Raw genomic sequence first — 25226 nt, 5'->3', positions numbered from 1 at the left:
GCTGATTTTTGGTGAATTTTTGCAGTTTTGAAAAGTTCACACTTAGAAGATTTTTGAAGAAAAAGCCAGTCAATGTTACCCTATGAGGAAAATGAAGTTAGCGGTTTAAGGGTAAGTACTCGACTGGTAGTGTTGAAATTCCGGGCATGGACTCAGGGGTCCCCCAGTGTCAGGTAGGTACAGTTGGTTCACCCTCAGCGGTTTCAGGACGGCCGGGTGCAGAGAGAGTTGGGCCCAATGTTATCCTATGAGGGATAGGGGGGCCTTGGTTGGTGGCTGCTGTCTGGCAAGCCACGCGGCTGTGGGAGCTGGGCTCCTGGTCACTTACTCAGGGCAAGTGGGGAAGTAGGTTAGTGTAGAGAGGGCACTGCCAGGGCCACTCGGGCGGCTGGGTGCAGGGTGCTTTTGAGCCTTAGGGCGCTCAATGGAAATCAATGGGAATGTTCCGGTTTGGAAAGAGGCTGCAGGCTCGGGGACGAGGATGTTTCAGGTGCCACCACCACTTCGAGAGGTAAGTTGGGTAGTTGTAGGTTAGGTGGGTACCCCGGGATTGGGCACAGGGGGTCGCAGGGCGCCGGGTGCAGGGGTGCCTTTTGACGTCGGGAATCTTACCCTCTGGTTGATCGCGGCTGGGGTGGCACTTGGTTCTGAGGCTGCAGGCTTCTTCCGGGATGTCGAGGGGGGTCCTTGGGTGCCGGACTCTGGGTCACAGTCGCCGTGGGGTCGTCCTCTGGGTCTTTGTCCACTCCGGCACTGGCCAGGCTTGGCTGGTGCAGAGTGTGTTGGGTCCGCGGTCCCGGGCTGGTGCCAGGGATAGCAAGTAGGTTTCTTGAGTAGAGCCTCTACTCGTGGGAGTCCCAGGGGCTTAGAGCTAAAAGGTAGCCAGGTCCTCCGGGGTTGGTGAGGTTGCTGGCCACGTGGGATGCCGCGCTGGTGCAGGTTCGAGGGTCGACAGGCCGGTAGGGCTGGGGCCAAAGCAGTTGGTGTCTTCTTCTCTTTTTAGCAGCTGCAGGGCAGGTCTTTGTTCTTCTTGCTCTTCTTGTCGTTTTTCTATCTGGAATCTAAGGAAGGAAGGTTCAGGGGGCCCCTAAATACTAGATTTAGGGGCGTTACAGGTAGGTGAAGGCCAGGGACCAATGGGTCCTTGTCCTGGGGTGGGTACACCCCCTATCCTGCCTCTCTCCTGTGGGAGGGGGGCAGTAGCCTAATCCTGATAGGGTAGGGCCTCCCATCTTCAAGATGGCGAGAGCCCGGAGATGTGCTTCACCTCGCCTCCCCCACCTGAGGGGTGGGGTGGGCAGGCTGGCACATCCCCTGTCCTTGTATGGGGTTTCCGGCCAAGCTTCCCGCCAGAGTGGGGGGTTGCAGTGGCCTGGGGAAACTCCAACTGGCGGCATGCCTTTGAAGCTTCCCTTTGCTCATCCTGGGGGAGGAGATTTCTCACCTCACCCAGGATGTGCATTGTTGCAGGCCCGGGAGAGCAGGGGCTCTCCCACCCAGGGGTCCAGCAACGTGTCTGCTGTGTGGCAGCCTGGGCAGCCTCAGAGCAGACGTGGATTGCAAGTTAGCTGTAAGGGGGCATCTTCTAAGATGCCCTCTGGGGTGCTTAGTACATTAAATCCTACACTGGCATCAGTGTGGGTTCAATGTGCTGAGAAGTTTGATACCAAACTTCCCAGGCTTCAGTGTTGCCAATATGGTGCTGTGGAGCTCGTGTTTGACAAGCTCTCAGCACCATGTATTCTTAAAAGACAGCACTGCACTTACAGTGCCCAGGAATGGACCCGGGTACTGTAGGGGCACAGGGCTCCTGCTCCTGTGCCCACACCATAGGCGTAATGCACCCAGCTAGAGGGGTGGCTGACATATGCCTTGGCAGTGTAGGTGATGGGCATGGTACACAGTGATGTGTGCCATGTCGACTCTTTGTTTTGTCCTGCACCCAGACACTCAGCCTGCAAGGGCAGTGTGTGTGTGTAAGGGTACAGGGTCTCTGAGGGTGGCACAATGAGTGCTGCAGCCCTTAGAGGCCTTCCCTGGTCACAAGGCCCTGGGTACCTAGGGTACCATTTAATAGGGGCTGACATGTGGCTAGGGTTTGCCAATTTGGAGTTTGGGTGGTTTAAGGAAGGAACATAGCCCCTGGGCACCTGATTGGCAGGAACCCAGGGTACACTCAATCGAAGTACATTCAGCAATTTAGCAAAAAGTGGGGGCATACCATGCAAGAAAGATGGCACTTTCTCACAGTAAGGCACTATGAACATGCAAGAGGCCATCATCCCTATCCGTTGCATAATCACTCTTGCTGGAAGAGAGTGTTGAGGTATGAATCTTTGACACAAAGCCTGAATGCTTGCAATCCTGGCAGGATTGGGATAGGCTATGGCTTTTGAGGTGTCTATGGTGGCACCGAGGTATTACTTTATGTGGGATGGTGTTAGCTGGGACTTTTGGTGTTTCACCGTGAAGCCTAGCTGGTGAAGTAGTTGGATTGTAGTGGCGGTGTGGTGTACACATTGGTTGTAGGACGTGGCTTTTATCAGCCAGTCGTCCAAATATGGGAAGACGTGAATGTGCTGTCTTCTGAGGTGTGCCGCCACTACCGCTAGGCACTTGGTGAATACCCTTGGTGCTGTTGTGACCCCGAATGGGAGCACCTTCAACTGGTAGTGTTGCCCGTCCACTACAAATCTGAGGTACTTTCTGTGAGCATGGTGTACCGGAATGTGAAAGTATGCGTCTTTCAAGTCCAGTGTGGTGAGAAAGTCGTTCTGGGAGAGGAGCGGAAGTACCTGCTGAAGTGTTACCATGTGAAAATGGTCCGAATGTATGTATGTGTTTAGAGGCCGGAGATCTAGAATAGGTCGTAGAGTCTAGTCTCTTTTTGGTATTAGAAAATATAGGGAGTAGACCCCTAAATTTTGCTGATTGGCAGGAACTTGTTCTATTGCCTGTTTTTGTAGGAGGGAGATTACCTCCTGTTTTAGTAATGTGGAATGTTCTTGTGACATTGGGCGTTGCCTGGGTGGAATGTTTGGGGGGGTAGATGTCAATTCTAGGCAGTACCCTGAGCGAATAATTTGGCTCACTCATTTGTCTGAGGCGATGGTCTCCCAGACCTGAAGGAAATTTTGTAGCCTGCCCCCAACCGGAGTGGGATGGTCTGGAGGGAGCGGGGGGAAGTCATTGGGTGGCGGTGTGGCAGAGCGGGCGGTATTTGTTTTGCCTCTGCCTTTATTGTTATTGCCCCTATAGCCGCCTCTTTGATAACCCCTTGTGAAGGTGGACTGAGCAGGGGATTTGTAGGAAGTGGACGCGCTATCTGAGGAGTAGCCTCTAACCGTACCCCGAATGGAAGAGCGGCGAAAGGAGCGCCTAGGAGGGTGCGACTGCAGGGCTCCCATAGATTTCGCCGTATCCGTGTCCTTCTTCATTTTCTCGAGGGCCTCATCTACCTTTGGGCCGAACAGGTGTTCTTGGTCAAAGGGATGATTTAGGATGGAGGCCTGTACCTCAGGTTTGAAGCCTGATACTCTCAGCCAAGCATGGCGATGGAGGAGGAAGCTAGTGTTAATGGCCCTGGAGGCTGTGTCTGCTGCGTCTAAGGCACAGCGTATGGAGGTGTTAGTTATAGTCTTACCCTCCTGAATTAATTCATTGGCCCTATTTTTGTATCTTTCTGGGAGGTGGTGCATTATGGTTTCTAATTCATCATAATGCGCTCTATCGTATCTGGCCAATAGCGCTTGAGTGTTGGCGATACACCATATATTGGCTTCCTGTGACGCAGTGCGCTTTCCTGACGCGTCCAGTAGCTTTGACTCTTTGTCAGGTGGTGGTGCTTCGCCTGACGCCTGGGATTTGACCTCTTCCGTGCACTGGAAACCACTAGGGAATCCAGTGGCGCTGGCCCTTTGATATAGGCAGGATCTGTGGGGGCAGCTTTGTACTTTCTCTATGCGTGGGTTAATGACCCTAGCCCTGACTGGGTCCTTAAAAACCTCTGGCGCATGTTTTATCACCCCTTTGAGCATAGGTAGTATGGAGGTAGACCTATGTGCGGTATCAAACGTGTCTAGGAGGAAATCCTCCTCTACTGGGTCAGTGTGTAGCTCTACCCCGTGATAATGTGCCGCCCTCTGAAGTAGGTGGTGGAAACCTAATGAGTCTTCCAGTGGAGATGGCCTGGAAGGGTAAAAGTCATCTTGTGGAATGTCTGGATTATTGTAATTGTCCCATGGGTCTGGGGATCCTCTAGGGGTGGGGTCTTGGGGCACATCCCCTGGATCGTAATATGGGTCCCCCTGATCATCATCGTCTGGAGACGGGGTCGGGGAGCGATGAGGTGGGGGTGGAGAAGGCGGAGGGGGCGGAGGTGGAGAGGGTGGAGGAGGTGGGGAAGGCATTCTGAAAGGGGAGGTAGCAGAGTCCTTTCTCTTTGGAGGTGGAGCCGGTTTGTGCAAATGTCTCTTTTTAGAAGAGAGTGCCAAATGTCCAGTTTTTGGATCCTTGGTAAGAGTCTTTTGCAAGGGATCCGGTGTAAACAGTTCCTGTGACAATGTTTGTTCCGTCGGCGCTGAAGGTTTTGGGGCAGATGACTTTTTAGGCTTGTCCGTGCCGTGCTTAGCACTGGGCTTGGGAACCTCCGATTTCTTGGTCGGCGCCGAGGTGGGCTTCGGCGTACAAGTGTCGGTGGCGAGGGCCTTATCGGGTTTGGTCGGTACCGAAAGGCTGGGTTTCGACACCGAGGACTTAGGTGCGGAGCTCAGTGTCGAGGTAGAGGCCGGTCTCTTTTTCGGTGCCGAAGTGTGTTTCTCTGCACCGCTGGAGGGCTGGCTCGAGTCCGAGCCGCCGTGAGGCTTATTTGGCTTCTTCACCGGGCCCGAAGGTGGGGTGTTTGAAGCAGTGTCTCTGGTCTTGCCTAGGCCCGGAGGCGAAGGCGTGACCGAAGCCTTTTTGGGTGTCGGCACGGGTGCGGGTGTGGGAGGGGGTATAGTACTCACGACCCTCTGCGCTGGGGTGATGTCCTCCACATCTGAGTCGTCGGCTTCGGAAGCACTGACGAGGTCCTCTTCGGTGCGCGGCTGTCCTGGATCTTCGACGTCGTCTCCGAAGATGTCGACTGGAACGGAGGTCGAGGAGTGTGCCATGTTTCGTCTGGCTCTTCAGTCCCGAATAGTCTTTTTCGATCTGAAAGACTTACAAGCCGGACAGTCTCGAGCCTCGTGTTCAGGGGAGAGGCAGACCTCATGAAGATTGGTGTGGGGGAATTTGGACCCACATCGAGGGCACTTCTTGAAAGGAGTTCTTTCCATCAGCCGGGACCGGAGCTTGGGTAGGCCTGAAGGCCGCCGTCGACGACTGGAATCGAAGATGTGTCGAAGAAAAGGTGATTGAGGAGATCTGGATCTGAACAATACCGCGATGAGCGAGGATTCCACTTCGATCGTCGAACTGGAAATGTTCGGAACCGGAGCGCGAAGTATTACATCTGAGCCCGATGGCGGAAAAAAACAATCTGAGGATGGAGCCGAAGCCCATGCGCAATACGATCCAAGGGAGGAGTCACCGACCTCGTGACTTCCAAAGACTTTCCAAGAGGAAAAACAAACTGCAAACATCCGGGCCCAACACCAGATGGCGATCTATGCAAAAGTGTGAAATTTGCAGCTCATATGCGTCGAACACGGCATTACTCACTTTTAACCTATCAATACATTTATGGTATGTATGCCCCCTCAACCCTCTAAAACATCTGCCCAAGCTTTCAACATTTATGAAGAAGGAAAGGGGTAAAGAAAGAGTCAAGCATTATGTGACATTGCCTCTCAAAGAAAATAAAGGTCTGGCCTCTTTCCAAACACCTCTATTCAATCCATCCCCTGCCCAAATTTACTAAAGAAACTAGTCCTCTTGCAAAGCATCCATACCATTCTGTGTATATTTCTCCCAACCAAACTGGGAGAAAAAAACAGGCCTTCGCCCCTCTTCCGCAGTCCTCTGCATAGAACAACCTCAGACCCAAATCAAATGAAAAACAGTACCTGGCCTCCTGCAACTCATCCCCACTTCCCTCTGTGCTTGGCCTCCCCCACTACATATGTGGAAAGTCAGCAAGGTACCAACAGTGGCTCTGTGAGAACCGCTGGTCAGGGTGACTTGTTTTCTCCCGTCAGAGCACGTCTGCCGTTCTGAAAGCAGAATTTGGCAGCTGGTGCAGGCAGAACACAGCCTGCGTCCTGATGCTCCATCAGGTTTGCAGAGACCTGGGCGAGGAGGCAGAAGGTAAGTGAGACCATCTGCTACCACTTCGCTGCCTCTTTCGAATTTCTGGAAATGTGGGAAAGACAGTGCAACACAGGGGTGCTTCCCATGGTGAGGTCACAACTTTCTTTACGACATAGTAATGAGCAGGAAACAAACGGATTTTTATATAGTTATTTATGCTGATCCATACATAAAGTATTTCCAGACTAAGTTCCTAAACCTAATTGAACCATTGCGGCTGAATTAAGTTTGAAAACTAATCTGTATTTTTTTAATAGTGAACAGGTGCATACCAGTCAATATACACCAGGCCATGAAAGAGCTAAATTATAGTGTAGTGATATTTGTATATCACTTTCTACACCTGAGAAAGCGCAGAAGCAGGTGAAAAGATTTGCAGATGGGTAACATGCTACTCTGTGGGCAGCTTACAACAGAATAGATTTTGGCGGATAGGGATCTCCATCTCAATGGTGAAGGAGAATCCTTCCACCAAAGTGTTGGCCTCCGCCACTGAGTTTTGAGTGACGCAGAGCACCAGGTTAAAGTTGAGGGAGAAAAATGTATTCCATCAATGTAAACCTTCCTCAGACAGCCCGAGGATGTAAGGGCAATTGGAGGCAAGTCATCTAACCATCTGCACTATTTTGGCAGGGTTTTTTTTCGTTTTTTTTTTTTACTGTCACTTCAAAGAATTTCTTGGCAGCGAGAGAATGTTAAAAAAATAAAAAAAAGACTCCCACACTTTGGGAGAAAACTCTTGGTGTTGGGGGGCCATTTGTTTTACTTTTCTAAAAACATCCTTCTGCTTTGGAGTTTGTTTTGGGAAAGTAAAAACTTTTAAAAGGTTGGTATACGCATCCGTCACAAATGACAGACAAACATTAAACATTTAAATTGCTTTCTATGAACCGCCACGGCAGAAATCATACAAAACCACTGAGATCACTTCTGAGCCAGCGGTGAACATGGCAGGCAGAGTAAAGGCAGGGTTTTGTACAAAGTTCTCGGCCACCCTAACTGCGTTTACTCCCTCCGCCAATCTATAAATCAGGTCCTTTTACCATGCATACAGTGTTTCAATTTGTTATGTTATGATGCTGTTTGTAAGCAGTCTGCCATGGAATCTGCCTTGCAATCTGTCATCTAAGGTCACTGTAATGCACTATATTCCTTAACTGGTTATGCAGCAGTCCTACAGTTGGTATAATATGCATTTATGTATTGCTTATGCATGCGACCATGCAGGTTTCCAGACTGTGGTCCTGCCTGTACACCATGGAACATATTGGTTAATAAAGAAGGAAACAACCCACGTTACTGGAGAAGTGAGAAGAATTAGACCTTTGATCAAATTGGTGCATCGTTCTGTAAGAATATACATTCCTATCATTGGTCTCCTCATGTCATGGGTTGCTTCAATATCATGGGTTCCTTAATAACTACTTTAGTGACACTCTCCAGACGACAAGCAGATCCTCAGCTTATGCTTTACTGCCTAAGGACTTATTTATGATTGACCGTGTTGCCGATTTATGACCCACTCTAGTTTACATCTTGTCTGATGCAACTCTATAGGCCTTGTGAATTGGTCTTTTATAATCTTGTGAAACTTCTATGACCCGATGTGCTTTAGTATGGGAGGTAATATTACCCCAGGGCAGGGCCAACTCCAAGAGCCCTCTAACTTCATAGGTCTTCATATTTTCATGCACCTTCAGGCAACTTAGCCTTGCACTCGCTGGCCTTGTGATCATACGGCAATATGGTCATTCTGTCTCTTAGTTGAAGGATGTTCTAGCAATACAGTTTTTTGGCAGCAGAGCACAACCATCTGTCGGCACAGCTCTAGGGATATGGCCACATAAGGAACTCGTACTCTGGATGTCCAACCCTCAGGAAGTGTGGCTCATGCCACTAAAGCAGCCGGGAATCATGATTCTCAGATGTAATTTACCAGAGCGAAGGCCACTATATTTGGGTTACTTCGGACACTGTGCATTTGTTGTGTGTATCTGTTGCCAATCTTATATATGGACTCCTAAATCAGCCTCTTTTGACGATGAAGAGGATTCCAATTTGACACTGAGGGATCCTTCTAATTGACAAGGTTTCTCTCAGTGATGACCTCTCTCAAGATTTGAGAGTTGATAACCAGGTCCTCTGCCGATGTGAAAGTGCTCTTGCAACATCCAGAATTGCATACAATAGCAGGAAAATGTCTGAATGTGTTATATCTTACAGCTACAATTTTAATGTATCTACTTTACCAATTAAGTATGAAGCAATCTTGAAAATGGTTTCATTTAAGATAATCTTCCAGCATATTGTTTTGAACATTGAACTACACCCTGCAATATTAATCTATGACATTAAATTAGAGACATTTTGCTCTGTTTGGCTGTATGTGAATAAGGTACCAGAATACAAACATGTAACGTAAACAAGGCAAATGGAAACACTCACTGATGTTCGCAGAACCAGACATTTGCTATAAAAGGCAGACAGTGCTTTTACTTGAATGGAAGAAAGATCTCAAGGTTAAAAAATGTAAACATTTGCTTTCATATCAATTGATACATTTCTGAAAGCAGAAGTGCCTTGCTCAGAAGAATCATCAAATATGTTTACCATCTTGATGGCTGCGCCAGTGTTGGAGGCTCAGATTTTGCTATTTTTAAAAGTACTCGCATTGGATTCAGTTCATGGTGAGGTGGTTCTATCTGAGCCATCTCAATTAAAGTGACACCCAAGGACCACACATCAGCCTTATAGTCATAAGGCCTGTCTTTGGAGGTCTCGCACATTACAACTTCAGGAGCCATCCTGAAAAAAGAGAAAAAGACTGTTATCCAAAAGGCACGAATAAATTACCGAGAGGCAAAGATGCATCTATGTAGATCTACTAATATATCTGCTGAAAATAAGTGCTTTAAAAATATTAAAATATCAATATTTAAACAGAGCTCAAAAAAGACGAACACTGGATATTCCCTCATGCACCACACCAGTTTTCAGAAATAAAGTATGTAAAGGTGATGTAATGTGTGTCCTAGACAGGGTCGTAGTAGTTCTTTTAACAAAACATGGATAGAATCATGGCAAATGCTTTGTGCATTGCAGATGAAGAAATTCACTTGCTATTTTCAAGTACTAAATTTTATGTAAGTGTGGGTTGTGTTTTCTTGTCACGGTCTCCTAATTCTCACAGATTTTCTGAGTTTAGGTCAAAGCTTGCCCTTCCTCCATTACATGTACTGAAGTAACTGAAAGTGGTGAAATGCTACCTAGTGTGATTGCCTGTGTTTTAGACTATTTCCAAACATTCCTCCCATCACCTTTTGTGTGCTTTATGTAACACTCCAACTGGTGAAGTGTATGCCTTGCTCTGTGAGCCTCAGGATTCAAGGTAGAACTTAGTCATGAGTACTGTTGAATTAAATCTGGGGTTGCTTATGTTCCCTTCTGGCGGGCTACACCCTGGTAAATATATGCCATATGGGGGGTTCCATAAGACTATTCATAGGACAATTGCCCTATTTTTAACAGGTTACCAACCCAGTTGTGCTGTTGTGTGTGTGTATATTCTCTTTTTGTCTCCCACAGAATGGTTTTTAAACGAAAAAATTGAGGTGCAGGGTGAATCGAACAGACCCCACGCCCTGAAGAAGTTGCCGTGAGTGTTGTCCAATGGTAACGAAACATGTCGGCATTTTTAACATATGAGCTATCACGCAGCTTAGAATAAAGTATGCAAGCCAGTGTGATCTAGCTTTTTTAGATATTATTATATATCACCTAGGGGTTTGAGACGGTGCACACATCTTAGCACAGTTTCTCTTTCTTTTTTCTTTCTTGAATATACACCTTAGCACCTATTCAGTTTATCACTAGTATCAGACACAGTTTCTTGCTTTTGGAGTGTTGGTAGCTGATGATGAGAAATTGAGGTAGCAGGCGAGTACCATCCTGCTTAACCCTCCTTGGTGGCGCTACCGTGAGGCACCAACACTCCTTTCACTCCTTTTTCACTCCTTTTTCACCATATTCGGGTGGGGGAGACATAGGACTATTATACATAGATAGTCATTTTGACATACCTCGTAGACAAATTGTTTTCGTCTTCTGTTAGTGAACTACACCGTAAAATAGCTTAGACGATAGAATCGCAAGCTATAAATGAGGGTCTAATATTCATAGCCATCAATACGGATGTATGAAATATCCGTTCACAGTGTGAGCAGGTCCTTGTTGTTTATAATGTACTGAGTGGGGGATGACCTGCTTTCTGCCCCTTTAGCTCCTTTATATAGATTGCCCTTCCGGAGGGGGCCTTACATTGCAGTTTGGGGTGGAGTGATCCCATGACAAGCAGGGTCAGTTCTGAATTGCATAAGGTGGGCCTCTGTCTACGGTGGCACAACGGATGAAAAGCTATGGGTTGGAGTGCTAATCAGAGTGATTGTCAGTAGGTAAACTATTTGCAAGCAATCCTTCCATAACCTTTTGTGTATCTGAAGTTACCAAAAGCAGCATGTATTTATCCTTCTGAATCAAAAGTAGCAAATTTAGGCTTATGAATGTGATCAAAGCGGTGGCAGAGGCAATTTTTTTAATGCAATACACTTTGTTATTGCTATAATGTAACACTTGTAGCATTTATCATTGCTTCACCATTAAGTAGTGGGTGTTTCTCAAAGTCTTAATGCCCAGATGATGGTCCCCGTCATTTATGTTAATGGACTGAAACAAGATGTATACGGTTGGCACCGACAATTCATTTTCTCAACAACTGAAACTTTGAAAAATTCCACAGACACACACACAGGAGTTTAGCACTTTACAGTCGATCACAACACAACTTGCTACTATTTATGTTGTACTCAAAATGATACCACGCATAGGATGTACAATTAGCTGATAAATTGTTTTTTACTTGTTTCTGAGCCCTGTCACCTATGTGTAAACATTATGAATTATGAATGTGCATGATGTCCTCAATAGAGCAAATATTATCAAACTATCAAAAGGAGTTCCGGGCCTTGACAAATTGGCTTCAGAAGACATTGAATATATAGAATTCCTTCCGCCAAGAGGGTCGCAACCCTCTGAAGCTACCTTGGTGACATTTAAATCTCCTACTTGGACTCGAGCACTTCCAGCCTGTAAAGATATTTTCCGGTCCTGGGGAATTAAAATCTACCCCCATTTCAATCCAGGCTATCCTACGGCATTAGCTAAGCAGTCGCCCACTCAGATAAGCCTGTGTTGGACCCTGACCAGTGATAGAAGCAAACCATATTAAATTTTACAAAATGCAATAGGAGTCGCATCCCCAATAGGAAACTCATGGTCCATGCTCCCGAATTGCAACGAAACTCAAGACTGTGGGTGGTTATCAGCAGCTTTGTCGTGTAAAAACTCAGCCTGACCATTTGGAAAAAACTTGTTAGAACTTACCTTTGGAGGCTGTAAAAGCTAACATCCCCCAGCCTCACCCTAACCCTATAAATTGTATAAAACATCAATCGGAGCCGTACCTCTCCCTGTGCTCATGGAACATTAGTGGCCTTCACCTTAAAATGTCCTCACTAGAGACCCGAAACTTTATTCTTAGCCATGATTAAATTGCGGTTCAGGAAACATGGGCCATTTGTAGTTGTCCTATAGATGGATTTATCGAATTTTGGAAACCAGCTGTCAGAGTCAGCAACTATGGTCGCCCCAAGGGAGGATTGTCTATTTACATCTCATGCAGCCTAAAGGGCCCAACAGAGCTATTAAACATCGACAAGGATTGGCTGCTTGGAGTTAAAGTTAGCTCGTGGAGACAACAGCGACCTCTATTGTTGCTTAACGTTTACATCAATCCAAGCGCCCGGACAAAAAGACCTCACCTAAATCGTCTCCTTAATATTTTGAGCGACTTGGCTGTGGTTTTTCCTGACGCCGACTGTCTGCTTACCGGGGACTTTAATACCAACTTGTTTCAGGGAGACCCGTTGGATCTGGAAGATCTCCCCTCCTTGTCTCTGTCGGCACTGAAATTCCAGTCCAAACCTTCAAATCATTCATACTGTGCTTTGGGGGAATTCTGTGTGTTGCAACTTCTTAGTGCAGGTTTCATTGTAATGAACGGCAGGTTCACACAGGATACCCCTCCAAATTGGTCATGGACAAATGGACGAAAGTTTACATTTTTAGACTACACTATTTGCAATGTAGCCATGTTTTCTCACTTGGAAAACTACAGTATTAAAGCACGATCAGAGAGCGACCATCGACCACAAGTTGTCACCATTAATATTAACCCAGTTTACCACAATACCACCCCAATAACTCATAAAGGAGTACATTCAGAAAATGTGAAACGCTTACGATGGAACGATGAAATTAGTATTAAAATCAAGAAGGAATGCTTGTCTTTCACATTAGGAGGCCTCCACCCCATAGTTTCTCATATCACTGATTGGTCATATTTTTGCTATCATCTGTTAAACCTTTTTCCATCGCATTCGCACTCTCATACGACTATTTGCAGCTCTCAGTTTTTTATATCAAGTCAAACCATGAAATTAAAAAAGACCAGAAATACTGCTTTGCGGGAAATTAGGAGGCATCCAGAATCCAATAACTGTTTGATCAACTATAAAATCGCTCAGAAAAACTATAGCCAGGCATCTAAACAAGACAAACTACTTCATCTTGATCAATTTTGGGGTAAACTTCTTTGGGAAAGCAAAAACCGTAATTCAAGAAAATTTTGGGCATTACTGAACAAACAACTCAACGGAACAACCAGACAGGGGAGTGCAAACATTGCTGAGGCGGAATGGGTTAATTTTCTGACCGACCACTTTAAGGCCAATGAAGGTGCAGACTTTTCAGTAACAAACACCTCCTCTACATCTAAAGATAGGTCTTTGGAGAAACAGGATAACACCCAAGAGCTGACGCAGCCCCAATGTGAGTTGATTCCCGTTACTCAAGCAAGGCTGGTCAAAATATTATCAAAAGCGAGAGCGGATGGAGCACCAGGCCCAAATGGCCTGCCACAGGCCCTGTTCAAAGCAAATGTTCCCTATTGGGCACAACAATTAGCAACCCTTTTTAGATCTGTGCTGAGTTGTACAACTATACCAGACTCATGGCGAGGGGCAGTAATTCACCCAATATACAAGTCCGGCGCCCATTCGTCCCCTAACAACTATAGGTTGATAGCCTTACTGGACAATGAGGCAAAGTTCTTCGCGAGCATTTTGCTTGAAGAATTGAGTGCCTGGGCGAACCAAAAAGGCTTGATTCCAAAAAACCAAACGAGCTTTACTGCAAATTCAGGCACTTCGTCTATTGGCGTTATCAGTACTTATCGACAAATCGCTTATTTCATCAAAGCTGGTCTTCTGTTGTTTTGTTGATTTTAAAGCTGCCTTTGACCGGGTCCCTAGGGAGGCACTTTGGGCAAAGTTAATGAAATGGGGTATCCCGGTCAAACTACTGGAGGCCATTGTTCAACTATATTCCAGCACCTGGATTCAAGTTAAGCTTGGCACTGGCACACATCTGTCTCGAAAAATTCTAACACGAGGAGTGACACAGGGGTGTGTGCTAGCCCCATTGCTTTTCAACCTATTTATTGCCGACCTCTCAGCTGACCTGGACGAGACAAATAGTCATCCCCCCCAAGATCGGCGGGGTGCAGTTAAGTAACCTTCTGTATGCCGATGATCTTGTCCTCTTCAGCCTTACCCGAGTAGGGCTGCAACGTTTGTTAAACAAACTACATAGTTATACCGTTAAGAATAACTTGGTGGTTAACTTAAAGAAAACCCAAGTGGTTATATTCGGTAGAAAACGTTATGGAGGTGGTGGCTGGTCATACAACAACTCCAGTCTGGTCGTAGGAAAAACCTATAAATACTTGGGGGTTAACTTTGACTCTGGGGGTACCTTTGCCAAGCATCGTAGTGACATTTCATTGAAAGCCACAGCTCTCCGATTGAATTTTTCAAAACTTTCAAAAAAACTGATGGGTCCGAGTTTGGCCCCAATGATGGAAGTTATGAAAGCTAAAGTCGGCCGCACGTTGTCATATGGTCTTGAAATTTTCTGGGGTAAAATCAGCACAACATTAAATCAACATGTGACTAAGATCTATAAAAGTGTTTTTCACATGCCGAAATCTGCCTCCGCTGCACAGATTAGATTAGAACTGGGCCTCCAAAATTATGAAATTTCCAGCGCAGGTGCCTATTTAAATCTGTGTCATAAGCTAAGGCGGGCTGAAGACGGTTCCCTTGAGTCTTTGCTGTGGTTTGATATTGGCACTAATAATCCAAGTGGGTCCTATAGTAAATTATTTAATGAATGTCTTCAGCAACTTTCAGCAGTTGATCTCTGGAACCTAAACCCCAGTCAAACAGCTTTTAAAACGAGCATTAAGAAGCGTATTCGCATTCTGTCCCACACCACCGACAAAGCCTCTTTTGCCAAACGCAAGCATGCATGGGCAGTCATTAACTCTTATCAGTTGGCATCACCGTCATCATATCTGCCCTGCACATACTCTTTGTATTTAAAATTGCGATTTATGGCACTTAGACTGGGGGAATGGCACTTGCTGAAACATTTACCTATCTGGCGTTGCTTGTCAATTAACCAACAGTGCAGGGGTTGTGGGGCCTCAGTGGAATCTATAGAGCATGTTACATGCCACTGCCCCGCTCTCATGACTCAGCGTAGACTAAAATTGAGGCCAGAATGGAACAGACTGGGAGCTCGGACCTGCAGGCAGGCCATCATTGCGGCTTTGAACCCAGAGAATACAGTTTTAAACATAAGTTTACTATTTTTATTCATCATGTATATCGTAAATTTAATCAGCAAATTGCAGGCCCAGCATCAACTTTAAAAAGAGTCACAGGTGTCTAAAACAAAAACTGTAGACCCACAAGACTTCATTCTGGTCTCTCCTGTGCTCTCAACACCTGCAATATCAGGGTATGTGACCCCGATGATTTTTATCGACACTGCTACCTGATGACTGTTTTAATGAAACGTTTACATTCTCTGGGTTTTCTTATAACTTCGGGCTCCCATCTTAGTTTCTGACAATAACACTCATTTCTTTGTCACATTATTAACACTCTGCCGCTATACATTTTTTTTTTCTTCTTTTACAATTCTTGGCCATTTTAATCATCTTTTTTGTACATGTGTGGTGTGTATGTTCTGCTTTTATGATTATATTTTTTAAATCAAATAAAGTATTTCAAGAATTATGAATGTGCAAAATAGCATTGTATTTGTCAGCTTAGATGTGCATGCAATCTACAAATATTTTCACACCTTCTGCAAGTGTCTACAATTGTTTAATCCAAGCTATAAATTCCATAGCAACAGCGTAAGCGCCTCACAACAGACAAATTGGATATTTTGAACATTTCAATATTTAATTTTCTTTTAAACCAATACAATGCTACCATTTTTGAGTTTGATAATCCGCAAGTCAGCCTTTAGTTTACTTTCAATGAAATAGAAATCAGAAGTAAGGCAATGTGTAACAATGAAGCCAATTCATGAACTCCACAGCTGATGTCAGGCAGGTACTCAGAAAAATGGTTAAACCAATAGATCACTTTACTTCAATGTTCACCATTTTTCAAAATTGTAGCCATTGCATACTAACCAGTAGGGTGTACCTATGAAAGAATCTCTTCGCTGTATTGTCTTTGTGTTTTTAGCAGATACACCAAAATCCGCTAAAAATAAAGCAAAAAGAAACTCAGTTACTTTCAATTATCACTCATATGCAGTTTTACAATTCTAGGATAAGCGGATTGTTCAAAGTAAAACATGCAGTTACTTTTTAATTCGTACTTCATTGGCAAAGAATCAATGCTATACACTTAAACAGTATCTCTTAACTAAAATTCAGCATGTCAATAGAAAAACAGTAGCTGCTGATGTAACATGTAGAGATCAGTTAAATTATGAGAACTTTCAGCATCCTAGTAGCATGCTACTTTCCTGTAGTCAGCAAAGCCTTCTCTGCTGTTACTCCAAAATTATCCTTTAAGGGACAGTCCCCTATCTCGTGGTTCATAAAACTCAATCTTGGTCTGGTACTAAAAGTAGTGGAGATTCACCAGCATGATGTATCGAATATGCTACTTACCAGTATGCATCTGTTCTTGGCATGTAGGGCTGCTGACATTCATATCTGTGCATAGATCGCCGCCTAGTGTTGGGTCCGGATGATTGCACATTGTTGTCCTGGAAGAGTCTTCGAAGTATCACGAGATAGGTGGCTCCTCCCCTGGACTAGAGTGCGCATGGGCATCCCCTCCATCCTTAGATTGTTTTTCGCCATTGTGGCATAGATGGAGTGTAATACAGTGAATGATGACCATGCTAACTAGTAATTACTGAATGCTACAGCTGCTACAGGCGCCGGGGAGGAGGGTGGGCGATATGAATGTCAGCAGCCCTACATGCCAAGAACAGGTGCATACTGGTAAGTAGCATATTCGGTTCGAGGCATGTGGGCTGCTGAATTCATATATGTGCATAGATTATACAGCAGTCACTCCATTTAGCGGCGGCTTCCCGTGCCAGCTGCAGCAGTCTGAAAAAGAGTTTTGAGAACAGCCTGTCCTACAGCTGCCTGCTGTCTTGAGTGTACATCTACACAGTAGTGCTTGGTAAATGTATGTATAGTGGACCATGTGGCTGCTCTACATATCTCCTCTAAAGGAATATTTCCCAGGAAAGCCATGGAGGCCCCTAACTTTCGTGTGGAGTGGGCTCTCGGAGGAATTGTTAGTGTGCGCTTAGCTTTTTCATAGCAAATCTGAATACACTTAACGATCCACCTAGCTATTCCTGCTTTGGAAATGGGGTTGTCTTTGTGCTGTGGAGAAAAGGCAACAAACAGTTGTTTTGTTTTCCTGAAATTTTGTGTTCTGTCAATGTAGTACAGGAGAGCTCTTTTGATATCAAGTGTGTGGAGCATTCTCTCTGCTACATTCTCAGGATTAGGATAAAACACTGGTAGTTCTATGGATTGGTTCATATGGAACAGCGAAATTACCTTGGGCATGAAAGTAGGGTTGGTGCGTAGTTGGCATGCACCTGTATAAATGGCTCTTGAATGGTTAGTGCCTGAAGTTCACTAACTCGTCTTAGGGAAGTAATGGCAACGAGGAAAGCTACTTTCCAGGTTAGAAATTGAATCTCACAGGAGTGTAGAGGTTCCATCAGTCTGGTGAGGACCACATTTAGGTTCCAGACTGGTGAAGGAGGGTGTCTTGGAGGAATCACACGTTTGAGTCCCTCCAAGAAAGCTCTGATGGCAGGCACTTAGAACAGTGAGAGGTGCTGCCTGTTCTGAAGGTAAGCTGCCAGTGCGATTAAATGTATACGGATGGAATTGTATGCTAGATTGCATCGGTATAAGTGTAATAGATAACAGATAATGTTTTGCGTCGATGCATCCAGCGGATTGATGTAATTATTTTTACATTTAATGACAAATCGTTTCCACTTAGCCGCGTAGCAGGCTCTGGTAGTGGGTCTCCGTGCCTCCTTGATGATATTCATACATTCTGGAGGCAAGTTTAGGTAGCCAAATTCTAAGATCTCAGGAGCCAGATCGCCAGGTTCAGCTGTTGCGGATCTGGGTGCTGAATCTCGCCATGGCTCTGTGTTAAAAGCGTGGGTGTTAGCCGTAGTCGGTGATGCGGTACCACGGAGAGTTCCAGAAACGTGGTGTACCATGGTTGGCGTGCCCACGTTGGAGCAACCAGGATGAGCGTCATTGAGTGTTGCCTCAGTTTGCGTGCCACCAGCGGTATTAATGGTGCTGGGGGAAAAGCGTACACAAATCTGCCTGACCAGTTCATCCATATTGCATTGCCCTGCGACTGTGGATGTGGGAACCTGGCGGCAAAGTTTTGGCATTTTGCGTTTTCCCTTGTGGCAAATAGGTCTATCTCTGGATGACCCCACCGTTGGAAGTACGGTTGGAGTACTGATAGATGTATCTCCCACTCGTGTATTTGGTGGCTGTGTCTGCTGAGCAGATCCGCCATCTGGTTGTCCTTGCCCGGGAGGTGTTCCGCCATGAGGAAGATGTTCCTCTGAATGGCCCACTTCCACATGCTCTGAGCCAGATGAGACAACTGTGGGGAGTGTGTTCCTCCCTGCTTCTGTATGTAGTACATGGCAGTCATGTTGTCCGTCCGGATCAACACGACTTTGTTGCACAAGTGTACTTTGAATGCCTTCATTGCAAGGAAAATTGCCATGAGTTCCAGAAGGTTGATGTGCATCCTCCTTTGCTGTGTCGTCCATAGTCCCTGCACTGTGTAATTGAGTACATGAGCTCCCCATCCCTGGAGAGACGCGTCCGCCGTCAGTATGATTTGTGGGACAGGCTCTTGGAACGGTCGGCCCTTGCAAAGGTTTTGTGGATTCCACCAATGCAGAGAGTTGTATGCCCGACCGCTCACCAACACTAGGTCCTTCAATTGTCCGTGAGCCTGATTCCACTGCCGTGCCAAGCACTCCTGAAGCGGGCGCATATGTAACCTCGCGTGCGGGACTATGAAGATGCAGGAGGCCATCATGCCTATCAACTGCATAAACACTCGTGCCGGTAGCGAGTGTTGAGGATTGAACTTTTTTATGAGCAACTGCATGCTGTTGATCCGTACTGAATTGGGGTGTGCCTTGGCTGCCAGAGTGTCTATGGTCGCGTCTAGGTACTGCTGTACGTGGGTGGGTTGAAGGTGGGACTTTGGATAATTCAGGGAGAAGCCAAGGCTGTGAAGATTGTGAATGGTGTGGGTTACGTGGTTGGCACACTGCTGGGCCGACTTTCCCTGGATAAGCCAGTCGTCCAGATAAGGATAGACATGTATGTGCTGTCTCCTTAAGTGCGCCGCCACTGTTGCCAGGCACTTGGTGAACACTCTGGGTGCCGTTGTTACTCCGAAAGGGAGGACTTATAAATGGTAATGTTGATTGAGAACAGTGAACCTGAGATATTTTCTGTGTGATGAGTGTATGGGTATATGGAAATACGCATCTTTGAGATCTAGTGTTGCGAGAAAGTCTCCCTGTTTGAGCAACGGCAGCACCTGTTGCAAGGTGAGCATGTGAAAATGCTCTGACAGAATGTAACGGTTTAGAGGTCGTAAATCCAGTATGGGTCTGAGAGACCTGTCCTTTTTGGGGATCAGAACATACAGTGAGTAAACTCCTGATCCCTGTTCTTCTGCTGGCACGAGTTCTATGGCTCCTTTTTGGAGCATACTGAGAACTTCCTGGTGCAATAAGTGCAAGTGCTCTGCGGACATAGGACGGTGTCTTGGTGGTATGTTTGGATGTGAGCTCCAGACAATAACCGTACTGGAAAATGTCTCTCACCCACCTGTCTGTAGTGATGGACTTCCAGACCGGCAGGAACTCCTGGAGTCTCCCCCCGACAGGTGTTACGTGGTCGGGGGGCAGTGACAAGGCGTCACTGTTTGTTGGTGGCGGAGGACCTGGAGCTGTTGTTCCCTCGGCCTCTGCCTTTGACGTTGTTTCCACGGTATCCACCTCTAGTATTCTTATTATAGGTGGTCTGTGAACCTCCTTTAGTGTACTGCGACTGTTGGGAGTTCTGGTTTTTAGATGGTCCTCTGTTGCTAGAGCGACGAAAGGACCCACTCCGAAACTGCTGTGATTGCAGAGCCCCCATAGACTTTGCAGTCTCTGTATCTTTTTTGATCTTTTCTAGGGTGGTGTCAACTTCGGGGCCAAAAAGGGAGTCAGGGTTGACAGGTTGATTGAGTATCGTCGTCTGTATCTCTGGTTTGAATCCTGAGATTCTCAACCAAGCATGCCTTCTTAACATGACGCTGGTGTTAATAGCCCTAGCTGCAGTGTCCGCTACGTCAAGAGCGCACTTAATGGAAGCGTTGCTTATGAGCTTCCCTTCTGTAATAAGCGACTCTGCTCCTTCCTTAAGCTGATCTGGGAGGTGCTGTAGCAGTGTCTCTAGGGTATCATAATGCGCCCTGTCGTATCGAGCCAGAAGTGCCGGAGTGTTGGCAATTCTCCAGATGTTAGCTGCCTGTGCAGCAACTCTTTTTCCTGAAGTTTCCAAGACCTTAGACTCCTTGTCAGGGGGAGGAGCATCACCCGTTGTCTGTGAATTGGCTCTTTTCCGAGCATTGGACACCACCAACGAGTCCAAAGGCAACTGGCCTCTTATGTAGGTAGGGTCCACAGGAGCTGGCCTATATTTTTGGTCAATCCTAGGGTTTAGTACTCTCGCCCTTGTGGTCTCCTTAAAAATGTCATGAGCCGGTTTTAGGACCCCCTTCAGCATGGGCAGAGTTTTAACAAATCTTTGAGGTAGAGAAGGTATCCATCAGAAAATCATCCTCAATAGGATCAGTGTGGAGCTGTACATCATGATTTTTAGCTGCTCTCTCAATCAAGGCATTGAAAGCAGCAGTATCCTCAGTAGGAGATGATTTTACCACATATGCCGGTGTGTCTGGAGCAGTATGTGGGTCCCCTGTACCAATACCGTCCACCCAAGGTTGTTTTTGATCTTCAGGGTCAGTGTCCACAGGATAGGTGTCCTCAACATCACCAGCATCCCCTGCATCCACATCAAACTGTGTGGGTGAGAATGACTGAGGCTCCTGGTCATAATATTGAACATGTTCTACTAGAACTGGTGATGTGGTCCTCTTCTTCTTCAATGGAATTTTGTATGGCTCCATTGATTTCTCTGGCAGTATCTTTCTTTTATATATTGAAAGTCTACCAGTCTCCGCATCGATAAACTGCCTCGGCTCCTCATCTTCCCGAGGTACTTCGACAGCTCTCTGTCCCATTGGCATTCCTGTTGGTGCTTCGGGTCGACCCCTTTTTGCGGCTCGGGACCCTTCTTTGCGTCGAACATCGGCGGTCGTACCGCCGGTGGTAGTCCGAATTTTATGTGCGTCGACGCGATGTGAACTGTGCTGACCGTCTTCGGCTGCGGGGGTGCTTTTGCGCCGAGCATGGAAGCCGTGTCGTGGATGCGGAGTAATGACTCCGACACCTTCTTCTTTAGGAAGGGTGACGGTGTTGTTGATTCGACACGTTCCTTCGATACCCTTTTGGACGTGGCATCTAACCCCGAACCAGACGCCGGGTTCTCGACACGAGGACTGGGATGGGTCGGGCGTCGCGAGTCGCTCTGTATTTTTGTGTCGACGATCCTCGGCGCCGATTTTTTCGGGTCGGCAACCTTGACCTTGGTTGTTGACGCCGCCTTCGGCTCGACGTCCCCATGAAATCTCTGTGCGTCGACGGCCTTCTCTTGTTTGTTCGGCTCCGAGGGCTTCGAGGCCTTGTTGCCGATGAGAGACTCTTTCACTTTCGGTTTCGAGTTAGGTGCCTGTGCCTTCAGTTTCGATTTCGTTTGATCGAATGATGGCGCTTTCGATACCGATGGCTCTTTAGGGTAGTTCGTAGCCGGGCCTTTATGCGGGGCGGTAGAACGAGAAGAATGATCTTGGGTAAGGCCTTGTGGCGATCCCTCGACCTGAGCCTTATCGAGTGCCTCTCTGGGCCCTGTACCGACATGTGGGCCTAGCTCATCTTCTGAGCCATCCTCCTCGGCCCTAAGGGCCTCCTCGTCGTCTCCTACCTCTTCGACGACACCATCTTCCTGTTCGTCTACTATACGCTCGTCTTCGGCATCATAGTCGGATTCTCGCTCCGAAGCCGGATCCGATAGCTCCCCCCGAACTTCAAGGTCCACGACCTCCTCATCTTCTGTCCCGAAGATGTTGTCCGGGTTCGGCGTCGCTTTCTGCGCCTCGAACCGAACTGCTCGACGAATGCGAAGGGTCTTCTTCGATCGAAACCTGGAACACGCCATACAGGTGGCTTCGTCGTGGTTTGGCGAGAGGCACTTGTTGCACACCGGGTGCACGTCGAAGCGAGCATACTTAGCGTTGCAAAGAGGGCAACGCTTAAAAGGGCTATTCGATGTCTTTGGTTCCATCGTTGATGATCTACTCGAGAACGCCCTCGACAAATAGACTTGGCGCCTAACGAAAACAATACAGACGAATGTAAAGGCCTAAATACTCAAAGAGCTAAGATTAGGACATCCGAACCCAATGGCGGAAAAAAACAATCTAAGGATGGAGGGGATGCCCATGCGCACTGTATTCCAGGGGAGGAGCCACCTATCTCGTGATACTTCGAAGACTCTTCCAGGACAACAATGTGCAATCATCCGGACCCAACACTAGGCGGCGATCTATGCACAGATATGAATTCAGCAGCCCACATGCCTCTAACAAGAACATCATCTTTTCTCAATGGCTAAAAGCATAATATGCAGGTTAGTGGTGAGAGCTTGTCATTTTGTTGCAATCAACGTGTAGCACTGAGTGATCCAGGAATGGTTACATTGAAGTATTGGACACATGTCAGGGACCTGTGGGGTCTTCAGAGCCTGTGGGACCCAAAGCAACTCTGGAAGAATCCAAATGATGCGAACTCATTTTAGCGAGTCGTGGATCTGCATAGTGCCAAACAGGCTGAATGAGCCCAGTCGAATAAAGAACTACTTGTGCACTGCAGACCTGGCTGGATCAAGTTGGTGCCTCTGTATTAGAAGGGAGTTCAGGCTTGCGAAGCATATTTGGATACAGCCATTGTTAACAGAGTAAAGACATGCCAAGCTTGCCAGGGAAAAGGGTCCCAAGGATACTCTAGGGAACTGTTAGCACCTCAGTACTGAGCCAAGAAAAAAAAGTGGAAGCAACCTGGTCTCTCTTTAGGGAACACCACCCATTAACTGCATAAGGGGAGATTTGACCTAGTTGGGCTGCATCAAGGCGGTCAAGATGACCTTATTTCCTACATCTCTTACATAATGCTAACAGCGCCTTTATAGCCTGTACCAGGCACACTGGACAATAAGCAACGGTCTATAGAACCATTCGTATGGGATTGTGAAAAGCCCTATCTGGTGAAAAGGCACACATATTAAGGGTTAGAAGGCAGTTTGGGAATTCCTCTCCAAATGCACTATTATACTGCTGCACAGCTCTGATACATACTAAATGTTACTGTCAGACTTCGGAGAAACAGTGGTGCTTTATGGACCAAGTGATTTTAGGCACTCATGAATGGAAGGTCTCTTGGCTGGTCAAGAAGTATCAACCCATGGGTGCGTATTCTATTCCACGACTAAGAACCACAATATAAGGATAGGATATGGTAGCTTTATCCAGGGGACTAATGACTGTGCCCTCACCAATGACTCTCATAATAGGCAACCCTGAATTTACACCTGCTTAGAAAGGGATACCGTACATGGACTGGTTGCTTGCCAAGTGTAGACGACTGGGGGACCTTTAGAACACAGAGGTTATTCAGTCCTTTGACCAATTCAAACAAGATTACAGCTTCCCGGAGAAGGAACATCTGCAATATCTACAAATATGACAGTGGTTTACACACCCCTTGATTACGACTGCTGTCAACAGGCCTTTTGGGCCTTTCGAAAAATGGATAACCATAAAATATAATGGTAAACATTTCCTTTCCGACATTTACAAATGTGTACAAAAAGCAGCATCTCCATGTGGGTCACCAGCACAAAAAAGGTGGTAAGCGTAGCTAGAGCGCCCCTGGTCAGATCAAGGAGGGGGGGTGGCGGGGGGGTTGGTTCATATACCCCAGAACACAAATTTCTACAACAGCAGCTCAGGTAGAGACACACTTCTCAAAACGATGCACTACTTGTTTTACATGCCACAGCGGGTTCCCAAATGGTACAGAGTAAGGCTGGCTGAAAGTTGGAGAAAATGTGGAAGCATGGGCAGGTTTGCACATCTGTTCTGGAAATATCATAAGTTGCATTGTTATTGTGGATAAGGTGCTAGCTAGTATCAACACAACATTAAATATGCCCATTCCTTAGTTCCCCAGCTACACCTTACCGGGCCTCCCAAATTGGCAGACTTTTCTTCTAAAAATCTGTAGGGACAAGGCCAATTATTATGCGTTATGCACCACCAGACAAGTTCTAACACCTCGATGGGTGAAAGAACAGGCACAAGAACACGGGACTCCATGAGCACTTGGAACTTCTAAGCATTGTAAATCTCTCCGCAGCACCGGAGAAACTAGAAGCCAAATTTTAGGAAATTTGGTATCTGTGCACTGACTTCCTTTCAATAGATTACAGAGAACTCCCCTGCCCCAGATACCTCAGACTCCTCCACATTTCACACACTCAAGCAATCCAACAGACATATTAAATACCAAACAGAGCTACTGCACCGCCGGAGAGGTAAAACCCCATTCATGGATCATTTGAGTGAGAGGTGAGATAGGCTTCATAATTCCTAGTCAATGGTCAGATGGGAGAAGGGGGTGTGGGCAATGGAGCGTGCTAATGAAGGGATCTCGCTGCCCTCTGTATTGTTCATGTTTTAAGGCTACTGTAATCTGCCTACCAATGAACACTTCAATGGCCTGCAGGAGTGAGTGATGGCAGATCATCAAATAACCAATACAAATATTTAAACCATAAAACGGTGTGTTTCAGCCACTCACATGTGACAAACAACTGGTCAAAAACAGCATACCACTTGACATATCCAGATATAAAAAAATAATCTGCTGACGCTGATGTTGTGCAACACTTTCACAGCCAAGGAAAAGTGAAGGTGAGGTAAAGGGATTTAAAGGTAAGAGGTGAAATTTTGTCACCCTCTTTGTTCGACAGAAAGCATGACAGTGTTGCTGCTCTCTTGAATGGCCTCTTCTGACTTCTAGGAGGAAGGCCACTAAAGCCAGGAAAACTTCCATCACTCCATGTTTAGTTGGAGGAATAGATCAGTATCTGCTCCCAGACAAGCCTATCAGTGAGTTCGGTGGAT

At 46.5% G+C, this 25226-nt stretch overlaps 1 protein-coding gene across 2 annotated transcripts in view; it reads right to left on the bottom strand.

Moving 5' to 3' along the window:
* The window catches only part of SLK (STE20 like kinase), a 475210-nt gene that overhangs the window by 312802 nt on the left and 137182 nt on the right, over positions 1–25226 (bottom strand). For both annotated transcript variants that reach the window (XM_085606718.1, XM_085606727.1), the window contains exons 5-6: positions 15959–16031; positions 8902–9096 (exon numbers count right to left, since the gene is read on the bottom strand). In XM_085606718.1, the coding sequence (XP_085462844.1) occupies positions 8902–9096; positions 15959–16031 (268 nt within the window). The remainder of the gene's footprint in view (positions 1–8901; positions 9097–15958; positions 16032–25226) is intronic.

This window comes from Triturus cristatus, chromosome 1_2 (genome assembly GCF_964204655.1).
Source record: "Triturus cristatus chromosome 1_2, aTriCri1.1, whole genome shotgun sequence".
Taxonomy (NCBI): Eukaryota; Metazoa; Chordata; class Amphibia; order Caudata; family Salamandridae; genus Triturus; species Triturus cristatus.
This window is presented reverse-complemented; position numbering and strand designations above follow the sequence as displayed.